General features: G+C 39.1%; 1 protein-coding gene across 6 annotated transcripts in view; it reads right to left on the bottom strand.

The window, feature by feature from the left end:
* Window positions 1-20371, bottom strand: part of EML6 (EMAP like 6) — a 356906-nt gene that overhangs the window by 161895 nt on the left and 174640 nt on the right. For all 6 annotated transcript variants that reach the window (XM_036873387.1, XM_036873381.1, XM_036873382.1 and 3 more), the window contains 3 exons: window positions 16260-16419; window positions 12314-12412; window positions 3943-4011 (listed from right to left, as the gene is read on the bottom strand). In XM_036873387.1, coding sequence (XP_036729282.1) covers window positions 3943-4011; window positions 12314-12412; window positions 16260-16419 — 328 coding nt within the window. The remainder of the gene's footprint in view (window positions 1-3942; window positions 4012-12313; window positions 12413-16259; window positions 16420-20371) is intronic.

Raw genomic sequence — 20371 nt, forward strand, 5'->3', positions numbered from 1 at the left:
CTGAAGGCTCCCTGGTCAGGGTCCCAGACTTCCAGAGAGCCACCATGGACTAATGGAATCCAGCTCATCTTGAGCTCATGTATTTCTTTGCTTGTGGCTGAAAGAACAACTCAGTGCCTCTTCCATATGTTATGATCAGAAACTCATGTTAGCAGATATATATCCTTGATTAATTAAAAACTGTTAAGGGAATTAAGATGTAATGGCTACCATGTATTTCATGGCCAAAATTTTTCAAAATATTTGTTCCCTTGGAAAGAAAATGAAGATGTTCTTTGGTGATGAAAAAGTTGATAATCTGTGAACACGTCAATGGGGCAAGGATCCTTCTGCTCCCCAGACCTATGATTCGATGGGTGACCAGTCCCTGCCTATTAACTCCTGACTGAAGGGCAAACCCTCCCCTGGGTTCTGCTGCCTTCCAAGCCCACCCTACCAAACTCACCTATCCATTAAGGCTCAGCTCAAATAGCATCCCTTCCTGAAACACTCAACATTCCTCTAACCAGTTGGGATCTCTCCGTTATCCCTAGAGAATTTTGGTTTTGCCTCTCTTACAGAATGTTCTATTTCAATGTTTTAATTGCTCAATTTTAAGCAAATTGAAAATCGGGTCAGTTTTTATTCTATCACATGGTACAAACTCAACTAATGTTTATCAAATTTAATGAGTTTTCTAGTCTTTCAGTTGGACTGTATAAATTATGAGAGAGGATCCTCCAACTACTGTTGAAGCAAAAAGTGCCTTCATTTCAGCAAACATAGTCTCAGGTTAAAATCAGCTCTTTGCACAAGGATTATAAAATGTTTATGAAGCCCTAAGGACATGTGACACCTTTGAAGAGTAGAACCTATAGACTTATCTTTTTGTCCCCTGCTTTTCCATTACTTTTTTCTTATTTTGGAAGAAATGCGTGTATTGTAAAATAATTTTTAAATAAAGGGAAAATTTAAAAACCATCAACTCACTACCCAAGATAACTGTTTAATGTTTTGGGATAGCCTTCCAATTTATTTCCTACACAAAAATATACTTTTAAAGTAAAAAAAATCAAAGCCACAAATTTATCCCACCCAGAAGTAGACTGTAAATAGATCTTAAATATGTCCAATAACATTAAATAATCCTCTAAAACATGACTTATGATTGCACAGTGTTTCTTCATATGGATATACCATATTTTATTTAACCACCTGAGGGCAGTTAGGGGGTTTCAGGTCGTCTTTTATTTGGTTTTATTTGCTATTGATAAGTTATTCAGCAATGAACCAGTGCTTGGTTCATACTCCTAAGAATTTCCTTGGGATAAATTACAAGATATGAGATTACTGGCTGTGCTTACTTTGGCAGCACATATACTAAAATTGGGATGAAATTATTGTTTCAAAGGGTATCAACATTTCTAAGGTAATTGACAGGTATTGCCAAATTTCTGGACTGAAAGACTATACTCATTTATCCTTCCACCAGCAAGGTTTGAGAGTGTTCATTCCCCAAATCTTTCCCAATACTGGATACATTTTAATCATCATTTTGATATATTAAAAACATTGTTATTTTAAAATGTCTATTCCTTAATTATTAATGAGAGTTAGCATTTTCATGTGTCTATTAGCAGACAATTGACAAAAATAAAAATATTGTGGACGTTCTTTGTCCATTCTATAGATTTGCTAGAATTCTTTATATTTCAAGAACAAGCCAACATTCTATGCTTCTTGCCTATACTTTACTAGTTTGTGGTCTGCCTCTTTTGTTTCTTGGGGGTAGTGGGAAGGTAAACAGAATATTTTAATATTTATATAGTTGAATCTATAGTATTATCCTTTGATGGAAGAAATTTTCACCGTTTAGGGTGTGGGGAAGCCATTCTGGCTTATACGTGATTTGGCCTGAATTTTATGTGAACTAGAACAGCCTGACTTATGGCCTGTCAAACATACATTGTACATTTGCTTTAACCATTAAAGAAAAGAATGCATTATCCAGAAGTAAAGAATGTCCTCGTTGAACATAGGAGTAAATGCCTCCCCTTCCATGATGCCCATGTTAGTACTCCTTTGAAGACAAAGTTCCCTTCCCAGAGGTCAAGGTCATGCTGACTCTCTGTGTATGTGCTAATCTGAAACTACACATCTCTGTTGAAAGCTTGAAGGAATGTACCCTGTCATGTTTGATGTATGTATGTTCTTTGTTCAGACAAAATATAAAACTGTGTTGAAAACCATGTTTCTCCAGAGTGCTTTCTTCCTTGGTGGAGACTGCACTCCCGGTCTAGTCCTCAGCTTGGCTGAAATAAAACTCCCTTCTATTCCTTACTGTAGATTGTTTATTGGTTATTTGTGTCAAACACCTTTATGGTTTCTTTGTTTGCTTTTACATTTAGAAACACCTTTCTCCAACTTGAGAGAAATTAAATATTTACATATATATTCCTCTATTTTGTAGTTTTTTTTAACATTTAACTCTTTAATTCATAAATAATTTTAGTATATGCTATGAAGTAACGACATACAACTAGAATAATAAATTTTTCTAGTGCCCACTTGTCAGATGTACTATTATTATATTCTAAATTGTCATACATATTAAGGTCTATTTCTCAGCTTAGTTTCTCTTTGGTTGGTGTTTATTTATCCTTACCCCAGTCTTGTACCATTTTAATTTTTGAAACTTCATAATATGCTTTAGTAAATTGTAGTGCATTTTCCTTTTCATTATTCTTTTTTGTGCCAAAGTTCTTGGTTATTCTCACTCTTTCATTCTCATAGATTAACTTAGAATAACTTAAAGGGAAATGTTGTCAGATAACAATAAAGCTTATAAAGATTTTAATTGAACTTGTATTAAATATAAATTAACTTGGAGATAAATAATGCATTTATAATTTTTACACTTCATGTCCAGAATCAAAGTTGTCTCTCTCCATTTGCCCAAGTCTTCTTTTACATTCCTCTATAAAGTTTTATAATAGTTTTAAAATTAGGTCTTGCATATTTCTTGTTATGTTTATTTCTGAGCATTTTATTGTGTGTCCCTTTCTAACCATTAAGTAGGAATAATGGGAAGGATCATGAAAAACTAGACTAAAAGAAGAACAAAAGAACTGGGAAACAGGAGGAGTTGGTTGGAGGAGTAACACAGACATTTACTCTGTTCACACAGAAATGCACCATTTTTGTAGCAGCAGAGATGCACACATGCTCTGTTCAAGCAAGTAACCCTTACACTCTTTTCTTTACGGACTTTAACTTATATTATCTACAAACCTATAGACAGAAGATCCTGGGCCGTATCCCAGGGTCCAGGAGAAATTTTTGCTATGTCAGAGGAAAGGATGTCTATGGTGTTAATTTTGCTACCTGTGTAACAAAATAGAGAGGAGCAAATAGACAGAGGCAGGTCCTGCTCCACTAGTAGTATTCCAGGCTGTGTAGTCTACAGGAAGATAGGCATTTAAAAGCCAATGGCCCAGGTAGGTTTGTACTATGTATCCCTCTCCTTCTAGGTCCAACACAACATGGCATCTTTCTTCTAAAAGAACATATCAACATGTCAAAAAGTTTTGACATGCAATATGTATAAACATTCATAATGAAAAAACTTAATTCACAAAATTAAAATCAGAACTGTTTTAAAACATGCAATCCTAAAAGTATTATGAGTTTTCTGACTTCTGTATAATATTTAATTAACATAAAGTTTCCTTTTCAGCTGCCTGCTGAGCACTTCGCTTGATTGTTTTTATACTGCATTTCTAAAAGGGAGGCCCATCACCTGATGTTAGTGTGCTCTGGGATCAGAGATGCAGGTAAGAAGCCTCCAAATTTAAGGGGAAAAAATGTAAAGTCAAGCAGTTTCTCAACACCAAATTATATATATAAACATCTGGAATTATTTTCATACAAGGTACCAAAATTTCTTTAAAATAACTACTTTACCTTTATATGTTTCACTCCACAGCTAACCACTCTGTTTGGCTGATATGGATCCCAGGAAATATCAAAAATCTGTTTAAAAAAGATAAAAAGTTGCTCTGTTGATCATTCATGTGTTTTTGCCTTCTTTCAGATACTGTCCAATTGCCAAGACTCTACCCTAACATTCAGAGCACAATGTTACCTACCCAAATGGAGTATTTGGCTATGGAGATGAGTCAGGAATTGCTAATACACATTTTAGCACCTTGTATCTACTTACCTTAGTCCTGAATGAATAAGTAATAATTAACCACAATCATTGAGAACAAACTGGTATCACATTTTTAACTTTGTCCATCTAAGGTAAATAAACTGTGATGATTTAGGATAGTTTTTTGATCAAATTTTTGGTGGCTCTCCACAATGCTAATAACACACTTTTGAGATAGCTTTACAATGAAAACAAAGAGAATGGCAATTGTTTAAAGTGCATATTCCCCCAGTCCATGTCAGAGATTCTGATTTAGTGGACTGGAAATTAGGTCCAGGCACATGCATTTTAAAACACAGCCCAGGGCTTCCCTGGTGGCGCAGTGGTTAAGAATCCGCCTGCCAATGCAGGGGACACGGGTTCGAGCCCTGGTCCCGGAAGATTCCACATGCCGTGGAGCGGCTGGGCCCGTGAGCCACAATTACTGAGCCTGCGCGTCTGGAGCCTGTGCTCCGCGACAAGAGAGGCCATGATAGTGAGAGGCCCGTGCACCGCGATGAAGAGTGGCCCCCACTTGCCACAACTGGAGAAAGCCCTCGCACAGAAACGAAGACCCAACACAGCCATAAATAAATAAATTAAAAAAAAAAAAAAAAAAAAAACACAGCCCAGGAGATTCTGATGCAGGTGGTCCATGGACCACATTCTGTGAAGCTCTAATAGAAAGAAGGACCAACTGTAGGGGCAGAGACTAGACTAGAGAAAGAGGCTGCTACCTTCTCATCAAGTAGGAAGCTATTGCTCCAATCATCAGACAAAGAAGGAGGACCTTTGGTTAGGTAGAAAGGAACAATTATGGACCACAGAAACAGCGCTGAAGAAAGAACACTTGGTCTAAGGACCAAGTATGAATAAGGTCCAAGTACCCATTTTATCTATGTGAGCTCAGGCAAGTCTTAGCATCTCTAACCTTAACCTCAGCATCTCAAAAATGAATGAATGACACCATCTCAGTTCTGTTGTGAGGTCAATTAAGATAATGTATGTACGATCATTTTGCAGACTACAAAGCACCGATTATACAAATTAGTGCTAGGGGCTAAGTATTTTAGCCACTAAAATAATCTTGAAAATAATCATTTGCCCATAAGCAACCAATAATAATTTATACTGACCTCAACAATAAAGAGTAAAACTGTGTGATACAAATTATGGAGTCTGGGAGAACAGTGTTCTAAAAGCAGTATTTCATTAAAACATTCTAGGCTCTTAAAATTACAGAGTTCTCACTAGATAGCATTGTACTTTTTACAATCTACTCCTAACTGGAAAATGTACAGTTCATCGGCAAAACAACAGGAAATTCATGTATTGATCCAGTCCAATTCAACCACTTTGTAAGATAAGATATAATGGGATCACGGAACAGCAGAAACAGTAATATCCAAAATGCAAGGTATGAGCAGGAGACAAGATGGTAGAGTAGAAGGACTTGAGCTCACCTCCTCTCATGAAAACACCAAAATCACAACTAACTGCTGAACAACCACCTACGAAAAAGACTCGAACCTACCAAAAAAGATATTCCACACCCAAAGACAAAAAAGAAGCCACAACAAGACAGTAGCAGGGGTACGTTCATGATATAATCAAGTGCCATACCCACTGGGTGGGAGACCAAAAGCTGGAAAATAATTATATCACAGAGGTTCTCCCACAGGAGTGAGAGATCTGAGCCCCATGTCAGGCTCTCCAGCCTGGGGGTCTGGCATTGGGAGGAGGAGCCCCCAGAGCATTTGGCTTTGAAGGCCAGTGGGACTTGAGTGCAGGAGTTCCACACGACTGGGGGAAACAGAGACTGCACTCTTGGAGGGTGCACACAAGGTTTCATATGCACTGGGACCCAGGGCAAAGCAGTGACTCCATAGGATCCTGGGCCAGACCTACCTGCAGGTCTTGGAGGCTCTCCTGGAGAGGCAGGGGTTGGCTGTGGCTCACTGTGGGGGCAAGGACACTGGTGGCAGAGGCCCCAGGGAATATTTATTGGCATGAGCTCTCCCAGATGTTGCTATTTTGGCACCGAGATCTGGCCCTACCAAACAGCTTGCAGGCTCCAGTGCTGGGATGCCTCAGGCCAAACAACCAGCGGTGGGGGTGGGGGGGAAACACAGCCCCACCCATCAGCAGACAGGCTGTCTAAAGTTGTCTTGAGCCAACAATCGCCTATAAATTCAACCCTTGACAGGGCCCTGCGCAACAGAGGGACAAGACACAGCTCCACCCACCAGTGGGCAGGCACTAATCCCTCCTACAAGAAAGCTTCCACAAGCCCCTGGACCAACCTCACCCACCAATGGGCAGACACCAGAAGCAAGAATTGCAATCCTGCAGCCTGAGGAACAGAGACCACAAACACAGAAAGTTTGACAAAATGAGATGGCAGAGAAATATATTCCAGATGAAGGAACAAGATAAAACCTCAGAAGAACAACTAAGTGAAGTAGAGATGGTCAGTCTACCTGAAAATGAAGTCAATCTACCTGAAAAAGAAGTCAATTTACCTGAAAAAGGAGGGCATGGCATGATATATTTAAAGTGATGAAAGGCAAAAACCTACAGCCTACAAGAATACTCTTCCCAGCAAGGCTCTCATTCAGATTCAGTGGAGAAATCAAAAGCTTTACAAACAAGCAAAGGCTAAGAGAATTCAGCACCACCAAACCAGCTTTACAACAAATGCTAAAGGAAATTCTCTAGCCGGAAAAGAAAAGGTCACAACTAGAAACAAAAGAATTACGAATGGGAAACCTCACCAGTAAAGGCAAACGTACAGTAAATGTAGGAAATCATTCACACACAAATATGATACCAAAACCAGCAATCATGAGGAGAGTACAAATGCAGGATATTGGAAATGCATTTGAAATTAAGAGACCAGCAACTTAAAACAATCTTGTATATATATAGACTGCTATATCAAAACCTCACGGGAACCACAAACCAAAAATCTACAATAGATACACACACAAAAAATAAAAAGCAACCCAAACACAACACTAAAGATGGTCATCAAATCACAAGAGAACAAAAGAGAGAGAAGAAAAAATACCTACAAAAACAAATCCAAAACAATTAACAAGATGGCAATAAGAACATACATATGGATAATTACCTTAAGTGTAAATGGATTAAATACTCCAACCAAAAGACACATACAGACTGAAAGTGAGGGGATGGAAATATCCCATGTAAACGGAAATCAAAAGAAAGCTGGAGTAGCAATACTCACATCAGACAAAATAGACTTTAAAATAAAGACTGTTATAAGAGACAAAGAAGGACACTACATAATGATCAAGGGATCAATCCAAGAAGAAGATATAACAACTGTAAATATATATGCACCCAACATAGGAGCACCTCAATATATAAGGCAAATGCTAACAGCCGTAAAAGCAGAAATCAACAGTAACACAGTAATAGTGGGGGACTTTAACACCCCAGTTTACATGAATGTACAGATCATCCAGACAGAAGATCAATAAGGAACCACAGGCCTTAAATGACACATTTGACCAGATGGACTTAATTGATATTTATAGAAAGCAGCAGAATAAACATTCTTCTCAAGTGCACATGGAACATTCTCCAGGATAGATCACATGCTGGGCCACAAATCAAGCCTCAGTAAATTTTAAAAAAACTGAAATCATATCAAGTATCTTTTCTGACCACAATGCTATGAGATTAGAAATCAATCACACACACACACACACACACACACACACACACACACAAACTGTAAAAAACACAAACACATGGAGGCTAAACAACATGTTACTAAACAACCAAAGGATCACTGAAGAAATCAAAGAGGAAATAAAAGAATAACTGGAGACAAATGACAATGAAAAGATTACAATCCAAAAACTATGGGATGCAGCAAAAGCAGTTCTAAGAGAGAAGTTTATAGCAATACAATCTTACTTCAGGAAACAAGAAAAATCTCAAATAAACAACTTAATCTTACACCTAAAGCAACTAGAGAAAGAAGAACAAACAAAACCCAAAGTTAGTAGAAGGAAAGAAATCATAAAGATCAGAGAAGAAATAAATGAAAAAGAAATGAAGGAAACGATAGCAAAGATCAATGAAACTAAAAGCTGGTTCTTTGAAAAGATAAACAAAACTGACAAGCCTTAAGCCAGTCTCATCAAGAAAAGAAGGGAGAGGGCTCAAATCAATAAAATTAGAAATGAAAAAGAAGTTACAACTGACACTACAGAAATACAAAGGATCATAAGAGACCACTACAAGCAACACCATGCCAATCAAATGGACAACCTGGAAGAAATGGACAAATTCTTAGAAAGGTATAGCCTTCCAAGACTGAACCAGGAAGAAATAGAAAATATGAACAGACCAATCACAAGTACTGAAATTGAAACTGTGATTAAAAATCTTCCAACAAACAGAAGTCCAGGACCAGATGGCTTCACAGGTGAATTCTATCAAACATTTAGAGAAGAGTTAACACCTATCCTTCTGAAACTCTTCCAAAAAATTGCAGAGGAAGGAACACTCCCAAACTCATTCTATGAGGCCACCATCACCCTGATACAAAAAAATAGACAAAGATACCACAAAAAAAGAAAATTACAGGCCAATATCACTGATGAACATAGACACAAAAATCCTCAACAAAATACTAGCAAAGATGAATTGGGAGACTGGGATTGACATATATACACTACTATGTATAAAATAGATAACTAGTGAGAACCTACTGTATAGCATAGGGAACTCTACTCTGTGCTCTGTGGTGACCTAGATGGGAAGGAAATCTGGGAGGAAGGGGATATATGTATACATATGGCTGATTCACTTTGCTGTAAAGCAGAAACTAACACAACATTGTAAAGCAACTATACTCCAATTTAAAAAAAAAAAACCTATGATCACCTCAGTAGATGCAGAAAAAGCTCTGACAAAATTCAACACCCGTTTATGATAAAAACTCTCCAGAAAGTGGGCACAGAGGGAAACTATTTAAACCTAATAAAGGCCATATATGACAAACCCACAGCTAACATCATTCTCAATGGTTAAAAGCCGAAAGCATTTCCTCTAAGATCAGGAACAAGACAAGGATATCCACTCTCGCCATTTTTATTCAACATAGTTTTGGAAGCCCTAGCCATGGCAATCAGAGAAGAAAAATAAAAGGAATCCAAATTGGAAAAGGAGAAGGAAAACTGTCACTGTTTTCAGATGACATGATACTATACATAGAAAATCCTAAAGATGCTACCAGAAAACTACTACAGCTCATCAATAAATTTGGTAAACAAAAAATTTTTAACTTTGTTTGGAAACACAAAAGACCCTGAATGGCCAAAGCAATCCTGAGAAAGAAAAACAGAGCTGGAGGAATCGGGCTCCCTGACCTCAGACTATACTACAAATCTGCAGTAATCAAAACAGTATGGTACTGGCACAAAAACAGAAATATAGATCAATGGAACAGGATAGAAAGTCCAGAAATAAACCACTGCACCTATGGTCAATTAATCTAAGACAAAGGAAGCAAGAATATACAATGGAGAAAAGACAGTCTCTTCAATAAGTAGTGCTGGGAAAACTGGACAGCAACATGTAAAAGAATGAAATTAGAACACTCCCTAACACCATATGCAAAAATAAACTCAAAATGGGTTAAAGACCTAAATGTAAGACTGGATACTATAAAATTCTTAGAGGAAAACATAGGCAGAACACTCTCTGACATAAATCTCAGCAAGATCTTTTGGATCCACCTCTCAGAGTAATGAAAATAAAAACAAAAATAAACAAATGGGGGTTAATGAAACGTAAAACGCTTTTGCATAGCAAAGGAAACCATAAACAAAAGGAAAAGACAACCTACAGAATGGGAGAAAATATTTGCAAAGGAAGCAACCAACAAGGGATTAATCCCAAAATATACAAACACCTCATGCAGCTCCATATCAAAAAACAACCAACCAAATAAAAAAAAATGGGCAGAAGATCTAAATAGATATTTCTCTAAAGAAGACATACAGATGGCCAAAAAGCACATGAAAAGATGCTCAACATCACTAATTATTAGAGAAATGCAAATCAAAACTACAATGAGGTATCACCTCGCACCAGTCAGAATGGCCATCATGAAAAATTCTACAAACAATAAATGCTAGAGAGGGTGTGGAGAAAAGGGAACCCTCCCACACTGTTGGTGGGAATGTAAATTGGTACAAAAGAATGTAAATTGGTATAACCACTATGGAGAACAGCATGGAGGTTCCTTACACCACTAAAAATAGAACTACCATATGATCCAGCAATCCCACTCCTGGGCATATATCCAGACAAAACCATAATTCGAAATGATACATGCACTCCAATGTTCATTGCAGCACTATTTACAAAAGCCAAGACATGGAAGTAACCTAAATGTCCATTAACAGAGGAATGGATAAAGAAGATGTGGTATAAGTACAATGGAATACTACTCAGCCATAAAAAAGAATGAAATAATGCCATTTGCAGCAACATGGATGGACCTAGAGATTACCATACTAAGTGATGTAAGTCAGACAGAGAAAGACAAATATATATGATATTACTTATATGTGGAACCTAAAAAAATGATACAAGTGAACTTATTTACAAAACAGAAACAGGCTCACAGCCTTCGAAAACAAACTTATGGTTACCATAGGGGAAAGGTGTGGGGGGGAATAAGTTATGAGTTTGGGATTAACATATACACACTATTATATATAAAATAGACCATCAACAAGGACCTACTGTATAGCACAGGGAACTATACTCAATATTGTATAATAACCTATATTGGAAAAGAATCTGAAAAAGAATGGATATATGTATATGTATAACTGAATCACTTTGCTGTACACCTGAAACTAATATAACATTGTAAATCAACTATACTTTAATATAAAATAAAAATATTAAAAATAAATAAGTAAATAAAATTAATAAATTGAGAATAAATATTGATATAATTTAATGTAGGAAAAAAAAAACCAAATGCAAGAATCACAAATATTTTCAACCTGTTCATTAAGTACTAAGTTAATACCAATTAAATAGCAGTAAGTTAATATCAATACCTGCGGGTAAAGCCCAAGCATCACTATAGTCTGAAATCTGCCCAGGGGATTCTTATGTGTAGCCACTGGTGGGAACCATTGCACCAGAGGGGTGCCAGGCCTCTTCCAACACTAACGTTCCATTGCTGATCACTCCTGGACTTTCTGAGGACTTAATCCTCGAATACAATTTGCCCAAATGTTCAGTAAAAGCTAGGGGGGCCCTTAAAATGAGAATTCTCCCTAGATGAATATGCCATTCATATAAAGAAATCTTTTAGAGTTCACACCAATCAAGAGGCAGTGAATTTACATTTAATTAGGGTCTCATTCTGCATGGAGTTATACTTTGCAGAAATACAGAACAACTAGGAATCAATGTAAGACAGTCATGCAAATTCATTTTTTTTACAATTAGAAAATCAAGACAATAAAATAGCCAAATTATTTTAATTATTCCAGACACTGGAGGAATAGATTTCTGACCAGCTAATGCACATGCCTGCTTCCTACCCCATCTTGCCAGCTATGGCTACATGGAATTATCATCTATGATCACAATGACTTCAATATGAATGGTAAGCAGGCCACAATTTATATTCCAGTTTCTTGACTATAACAAAGAATCACACAGTTGTCATTACATTCATTTGAAATTCAAATGTATACACTTGTAAACATATCTTGTGAATATTATTTTCTAACAACTATTTCCATTTCTAAATGAATACACCTAAACAGTGCATATAATTTCAAATTCAATTCTATTTTTATTTTATGAAGCTAAATGCCAGTATCAAAAATTTGTTTTGCCTATGAATAACAGTAACAATTTAAATAAAGCATCTGATCACCAGAAGCGATCATGCCGACATAGCTACTAATCATAAATTAATTTTTATAAACAGTAAGATTTTAAGTTGCATATGGAGGGAAAATCTACACTTGAAAATTTTATTTTAAAAAATACTACAACTCTGAGAAGCTACATCACAGTTCCCCCACAGTAATGAAACCTGCATGGCTTGATCCAACAAGGTCTTACCCGGTCAGAGTGGCCAGTGGCTGAGGCCAGAAGTTTTCCCTTCCTCCAGTCCCAAATGCAGACTGTGTTTTTGGCATCCAATCCCACAGAGGCTAAACGCTAAGAATAAGAACAATAATTTAATACCAGAAAATGATGGGAAAACTTCCTATTATCCATTCTGTCTTTCGATAAATAGTTCTTATTACCTACTATGGGCCAAGTATTGAATTTCTTGTGAAAAAAATGATTTCTCAAAATCCATCTTAAATCCAAAACTAAACATATCACAGTAGATATTATTCCATTAGCATATACTAAAATTTCGACAACCTAAAACCTACAACCAATTTGTCCTTCTTAAACATAGGAAACATGCAAAATCTCATGAAGTCTCTGATTAATCAGTGGAAATCATAGGAACAGAACTAGAAGGCAGGATTTAAAATTTCAAATTTAAGATCTTAATACGGTTTTAAGAGCATCTAGGATTCTGTAGTCTAAAAGCCTCACCAAACTGTTAAAATGAAAGGGTTTGACAAACACATGGAGAAGAAATCCCATAAATGAACATTATCTTCATTCTTCTTAATTTTCATAATTTCACAAACATTTGGAGTGACCACAGAAGGATACATAATTTTAGTAAAAGTACTCTGGTACTTCATCTCCCAGTCTAAATTCACTGGATTCAGATCAGACCTTGTCCTCAAAGGGAAAAAAAATTCCACACCTGAGTATATACAAAATTAATAGGGTCAAAACACATATTAGGGACACCAAAATCAGAGCTTCTAGCAGCATAGAAACAACACTATGTAATAGAGAGAGGTCTGGGCTGGGAGTAAGTAGATTTGGCTTCCCCCTTTTTTTTTTTTTTTTTAAATTTTACTTATTTATTTTATTTATTTTTGGCTGTGTTGGGTCCTCGTCTCTGTGCGAGGGCTCTCTCCAGTTGTGGCGAGCGGGGGCCACTCTTCATCGTGGTGCGCGGGCCTCTCACCATCATGGCCTCTCTTGTTGGGAGCACAGGCTCCAGACGCGCAGGCTCAGCAGTTGTGGCTCACGGGCCCAGTTGGTCCGCGGCATGTGGGATCCTCCCAGACCAGGGCTCGAACCCGTGTCCCCTGCATTGGCGGGCAGACTCTCAACAACTGCACCACCAGGGAAGCCCTTGGCTTCCCTTTTGACTTCATGATTAGTCAGACGTAAAGCCTTAGAAAATTAAACTCCTTAAATTTCAATTTTTTCAACTGTAAAATGAGTGTAAAATATTTTTTCTGTCTACAAAGTAGTATTGTTGTATGGATCAGTGAAATAATGTAAGTCAAAAGGTTTTAAAAACATCATTACCCAAGTATAACAGTATGTGAGCTTATGTATTTCACTGTGTGTGTATGTGCATATATATGCAATGATAGACAGCCATATATGGCTAAATGTATACATGTACTGTTATGCAGAGATTATTCAGGTTTCTTCACTAAAGGCAGCTTCCATTAGGAATATTTAGTATAAAAAACATATAGTTGGAGGTTTTAAAACTGGTGCTTAATGAAAGGAGGTCTTTGCTGTAATTTTCAATTGAGAGTTGCAGTAATGGAAATGATTATAAGACATGGTTGTATTTTTATCTATATACGAAAATTTGAAGTGGGTGAATTCCATTCAGCTTATTTTTTTCTTTTCTCTTTACTTAAACAGAAAAAGCAGTTAACATAAACATGGGCACTAAAGTAAAACCCACATAAGAAATGTGAAGAAGATTGAGAAAAAGCCAAAAGAAATCTATTCTGTTCATTTGCAGTGACAGACCCTATCGCTACCTGAAAAGCATTTCAATTGCCTTTTGATGCTTGTGAGGTGATGGTCCATTTGTCATTTTCTAAATATCACTCGATTCCAGTGAACTCTGTCCAGGGAAAAAGGCAGATCTGAAGCAATAGGCATCAACAAGCCACGAAATCCATCACAGCAAACAAATAGGAGGTTATTTTTCTCAACTGACAGTTGTGAAAGTACCATGCAGTCCATCCCTGTCTCTACCTTCAAAATGGAACCTAAAAAAATAGCTAGGATTCTAACACAAAATAACATGAACAAAGAACTAAAAGTTACAGCTGGATTTCCCCCTGCTACATTACATTTTTCTTGTGATTTTGATAAAGAATGTTTGCTAGAACATTGATAAAGAATGTTTGCTAGAATTTTGATAAACGTTTGCTAGAAAAGCAAAATCAGATTAGACAATGTGCATGTAAGTTCACATCAAAGCATTCATTTACACTTGTACATACATATGCATCCTGACACATTCATTCAGTTTTGTCAGGAAGTTAATAACTGCAAATCTGAATAAATGTTACTATCTAACTATTTCTCTTTAGATCTGGATATACAATAGAACTTATGCATTATCCTGACTAAACTGGACAAGATTATAGAGTAGTTAAATCAAAAACATATATACCAGGGGTCCACATATGTATTGAATCTAATTCTGGAAAGAAAAATGAATAGAATGATCACTACTCTCTCAAAATACCAGAAAACACAAAGTAAATCTTAACTGTTTAAAAAGTGACCCAAACCAGGTCAAGTCCTATCTGAACTACCTGCAAACTCTCAGTTTGGTCAATCTTCTATGAATAATTTCACAGGTCTTTCCACAATATGGACTTAGAGAAGTAACTCTAAAATTTACCAAAAAACAGACTGAAGGAACTAACTGGCATTAATACAAGAGTGAAAGAGACAGAGGAAGGGCATCCTAGGAATGTGGAGAAGGCCAGGAAGAAAAGGCACGGCCTTCGTGAGGAGGTGAATGCAGGGAGAGCCAGGAATGAGGCCTCTACGCTTCCACTCCCTTCTCTTTAACATCTTTTAAAAATTGAGATAGAGTTGGTATCTATAACACATTAACAAATCTTTTCTATCAAGTGTTGCTGGAAGTCCACAGAAAGAGAGACACTTTGTTGGACGGGGAGACTGGGAGGGCTTCATGAAGACCTATGAAGTGTCTTGGAAGAATGAGTCATTTTAAGGGGCAAACAGGGTGAGCAGGGCACTGGAGGTGAAGAGGGCAGCATGAGAAAGTGTCTGGACGTGCCAAAGTACCTGGTCTGATAGAGGAATCTTGCTGACTTGTCCAACTTGACTGCAAGGGAATAGTGAAGAGAAGGCTAGAAAAGTTGGTCAGCCTAGAATGCCCGGCCACAAAGTGTGGACTTCATTCAGGGGGTACTCCAAGCTTCTGTTGTTTTTAAACAACGTTCTGACACTTTTTTCAGTTGGTGAAATGCATTAGCAAGAAATTGACTGTGTGAAGACCAGTTAAGAGGTTACTTAAACTGTCAGGCATGACACAGATTTGGAACTTAAAGGATGGTGGCAGGGAGAATGGGAAGGAGAGAATGAATGTCAGAGTCACTGTAAAGAAACTAATAAATACACATGGATCAGTGACTGCTTGAATTGAGGTGAATGGGTAGAGGAAAGGAGTTAGAAGTCACCTCAAGGTTAAAGAATCAAATAGAATCTTCTCAATGAATTATTAGGAGGTGATGCTATCTTCTGAAAGCAAGGGGAATCAAGGAGATACTCAGGGCTTGAGGTCAGTGAAAAAGGTTCGGTGCAACCCTCATTCCAAATAGGAAGCTAACAATGGAAGACAAAGTAGAATCACTGAGTCACTATGAACCCAATCAACATGAAGTTCACAACTTCCTTTCTGGAGGCTTTTTAACCTAATAGTGAGACTGGGGGAACCAAAACTGGGTCCTATCCAGAGCTGGATGTCAGTACCATGAGTGTGGAAAAGGACCAAACATATGAGGGTTCTAAGAGGCTGACAAGGGGAGATAGGGAGGGTTGACAGACCTTCTGAGCCTATAGGCTATGTGCATTATAATTCTAGGTGACTTGTGAGAAGTCATTAAAGAAAAAGAAAATGCAAAAAGATACATACCTGTCCATCCGAGTCGAAAGCCAGGCAGGCGACTCCATGTGTATGGACATCTTTAAGAATAGACACAGTCTGGACATTATAGGAGTCCCATATACATATATATGGCTCCTTCCCAACTTGGCCAGTTGCAACAAGGGTTTTATCTGGGTGTAAGGCAAGGCTGAAAAAGAAAAAGGCCTCTTTCACATCTTCCTATTGAACAAAGTTAAAAAAAACACTGATCATCTTTTATCCACATTTCTCATTTTAATCATCTAACAAGATAATCCCAAGAGAAAGAGTCCAAACTGTCCCCAAAGTAATGAATTAGCTGATTGGTCTAATAGAAATGTTCAACTTTGGCAAAGAGAGGCTTAGCACAGTTTAACAATAATTTCATCTCATCTTACCTGCTTGGTAACCTTGAAAATCAGACAACTGTTATAACTCTATATTCTATAATTGCCTTATGTTATGGTATTTACTTACTGTACTCAGCTTTCAAATTAACTTTTGACTTTAAGTTGAAAAAAAAATGCTGTTGCCAGGAGAAAGTGCACTTCTCAGAATTAATTAAACCTGCTTGCAGAAGCTCTGGATACCACCCTCATTAGGATTTCAAAGCATGGAGGGGGTCTCAGAGTCAAGTGCTGTTTCTGTATCTGCTGCCACAGATTATGTATTTTAAATGAAAATTTCTATTTTACACAAATCACTGACACTAAGAGAACCGCAAATTACTATGCCTGTGGTTTGTGTAGAATTTTTCCTACATCTGTAGTCCAATCAAAATAAAACTGTCAAATACCAACTAGAATTTCAAGGAATCTGTAGCAGTTAAGAGGGAGAAATGTAATCATTATTACTCCTAGATGAGAAATCACTTGAACGTTTTAAATTCGGTGTGTAAAGAAGTTGTGCCTTTCTAAAAATAGGTGTTGGGAATTAAACGAAAGACCTATATAAAAAACTAGCAGATGACTGTTTACACAATAAACAAAAGTAGAATTTTTTTCCTTTTCAATTTCAGCATCTGTTTACAGTTAACAGAAGTAGAATTTTTTTTTCCTTTTCAACTTTCAGCTTGATTTTGATAAGAATATATGCTCTGGAATCAGACACCTGGATTTGCACATTGGCTGCCCCTCACTACCTCTAGTTCCTTGGACATATTACTTGATCTCTTTTGCCCTCAGGTTCCTCATCTTTAAAATGAAGATAATATATGAAAATAGATGATATAATGAATATAGAGCATTTAGCACAGAGTAAGCACTCAAGTTTCATTACCATCATTATTTGTGTAACTGGCAACAGAAAGATACAACCAACATAGGCCTGTCTCTGTGGATATGGGTGTTCCTTTCAGAAACAAACTACTTTCTGCTTCTCCCTTGGCTCCATGTGTGCCCCGGCCCCCAATTCTGCAACCACCAAGCCCCACAGTCTGTTCTGGTGTCTCTCATCCCACTGTGCTCACTTCCTGGGTCTCCCACCAAACCTAGTACCATCTTTTGCACAGGACCCCGAGTGTTGGCTCCCTTTCCTTACCGTTGGCCCTCCCAGGCCCTTGTACCCTGGCGCCGGGGTGCGGCTGGCCTTCCCAGGAGCTCCCAGTGCCCCCATCCACAGGTCTTCAGTCCCTGTGATGCCTCCTAAGCTGGAGGTCGGCTCCACTTGCACTCTCCCTACGAGGCTGGATACTTCATCGAGTTTTGGTTTTTCCTTTTTCTTTGTAAGCAAAGAGGGTGGAGTTGGAGCTGCCTGGAGGGTGAGCTTTGTGGTTTTGGCTGCAGGGTTGCGGGGTGGGAGTGTGGAGTGTGGGTCCAAATGGAGGAGGAGGAAGAGGATGGGTTGGGAGCGCTGACCTTCGGGGCGTCTCAGAGGAATCAAGCCCAGGAGCTTCTGCCGCCACCGCCCTTCCAAGAAGCAGCCCCATCTCACGGGATCTCGCGAGTTCTGCGGAGGCAGAGGCTTCCTGGGATGAGAAACACCTGCGTGCTCCAGGTGCCAGTGAGGACGCTCCAGTCAGAAAGGAGTTCGGCTCACACTACCAATCAAGCAAATTTCAATCTGCCTCACCTGCCCTACCCCCACCCCCCTATCCCCTACCCCCCACCGCCAGCCATAGTCACAGGGCACTCTCCCCAGGGGCCTGGCCAGGGGACCAGGCTCTGGCCCAAAGGCTGTGCAGGGGGGAGACTGCCCGAGTTCAGAACTTGGGAGTGAAATGCACGCAGGCGGGCCGAAAGTCTATCACCTTTCAGGAAGAGGAAGGACAAATCCAATATCTGCCATGGTCCAAGGCTGCAGCAACCCTTATGCACCATGTCACTGCACATCCTCGGGGGCCAGTTGTTCCTCCTGGCAGCAGCGAGGTGTCTAGAATTCACCCCAGGAGACCATGGCTGCCTTTTCCTCAAGCCTTTCCCCTGCAGCACCACCTCAGGCATTGCTCTCCCTTTCTGACCCAGTCCAACTGCTGCACCCTGCGATGGGGGAGCCGGCCGATCCAGGCAAGCCCCTCCATAAGGAAATGTGCTCCTCTTTCGAACTCTGTCAGGCAGTCTATGGGTCTGGGCCAGGCCTGGTCTGGACGGGGGAGTGTGGGGTTTCCCGGGAAGGCAAACAAGGTGCAGGTGATTTCCTGGCTTCAGCTGTGTTGGGAGTGAACGAGGGTCCTGATGGAGGGGAAGGGAGGAGAGTATGGGCTGGGATGAAAAACACCTGGGTGCCCTGAGTCTGAGTTGGCCATCTTAGTACTTGCTGGAAAATATATCCTCTGGGATCATTATGAGGAGTAATATAAAAAGAAAACACACATAAAAGGGTAGTTTTTTCACAATAGGTGACTGTTAGAGGCTTTAAAACATTTTAAGCTTGTAGAACACTTTAGCATTCAGAGTTGGTGAGAGAAGACCAATAAAGTATAAAAGTACCCTCTCAATATCAATTTTGCTGGGATACATCTGGTCCTTGATAGTTTCTAGATGTTCTAGAAAATTGCAAGTAGATTATGGAGTGTCATACTTGTTTCATTAAAAGAGTGGATGGAAGCAGTCTATGAAAACCCTATGACAATTTGGTATATTTTAGTTCATTCATTCATTCATTCATTCAACAAACCCTTATTTAAGGACCTATGAAATGTCAGGTGGTGCCATAGATAACAAAAACAGAAAATACACTGCCCCTCTTTCAAGAAGCCCACCTTAAAAGGAAGGACAGACACGTAAACCAATAACGGGCAGGCCAGGGCAGCCTTGAAAGCCCTTTTAATCGGGCCAGAGAGTTAGGGCACCACTGACAGTCATGAGCAGGATACAACATAAATAGTTTCACATGTCAGGAAGGTAAACCTAGTAGCAGTGAGGAACAGTGGGAAGAACAGATGGGTGAGGGCTGTTAGGAGAGGAAGCAGAGAGGCCAGAGACTAGGTGAGAGAGTGAGGTAAGACAGGGGCAGAGAGGATGGAGAGGAAGAGTCAAGAGATATGTAAGGGAAAGAGAGCAAGAGAGAGACAGGGTGAGGGTGTTTGAGGCTAAGGAAAAGCTTGAACATGTGAAACCTGACAGTTTTTTGCTTAGGCAACTGGGCTGATAAATCACAGAGCTTGGCAGCATTAGAGTTTGAAGCCTGATCCTGGGAAAAAGATGGCCTTAACTCGACCTTAGTCTCCACCAAAGAGACTCCCCAGGTTACATCACACCTGAAGTCCCAAGAGCTATGAAGAAGAGGATTTGATTAGACTGTCTGTTTCATGAGGGCAAGGGCTGTTTCTATCACTCTACGTGGTCCTGAAACATCGTGGCAGAGTAAGCATTAACAAGGTGCTTGAGAGAGGAATGCTGGACATCGAGAGATGAGAAGGGAGGATGCCCAGAGCATCACCACGCTGCTCCCCGATCCCATGCCTTGGGCCTCCTCCCTTGGGAACAAACAGATGTCAGAAACTGAGCTGGAAAAGATAAAGTCAGAACAGCTGAGCATTTTGAAAATGACAAAAACAACATTTCTTGGTTGAAGGAAGCCATGTGGCTGACAGGGTCTTGGTGCTCTAGCCGCGTATCAGGCCTGTGCCTCTGAGGTGGGAGAGCCGAGTTCTGCACATTGGTCCACCACGGACCTCCCGG

This window comes from Balaenoptera musculus, chromosome 13, assembly GCF_009873245.2.
Source record: "Balaenoptera musculus isolate JJ_BM4_2016_0621 chromosome 13, mBalMus1.pri.v3, whole genome shotgun sequence".
In the NCBI taxonomy this organism is placed as follows: domain Eukaryota; kingdom Metazoa; phylum Chordata; class Mammalia; order Artiodactyla; family Balaenopteridae; genus Balaenoptera; species Balaenoptera musculus.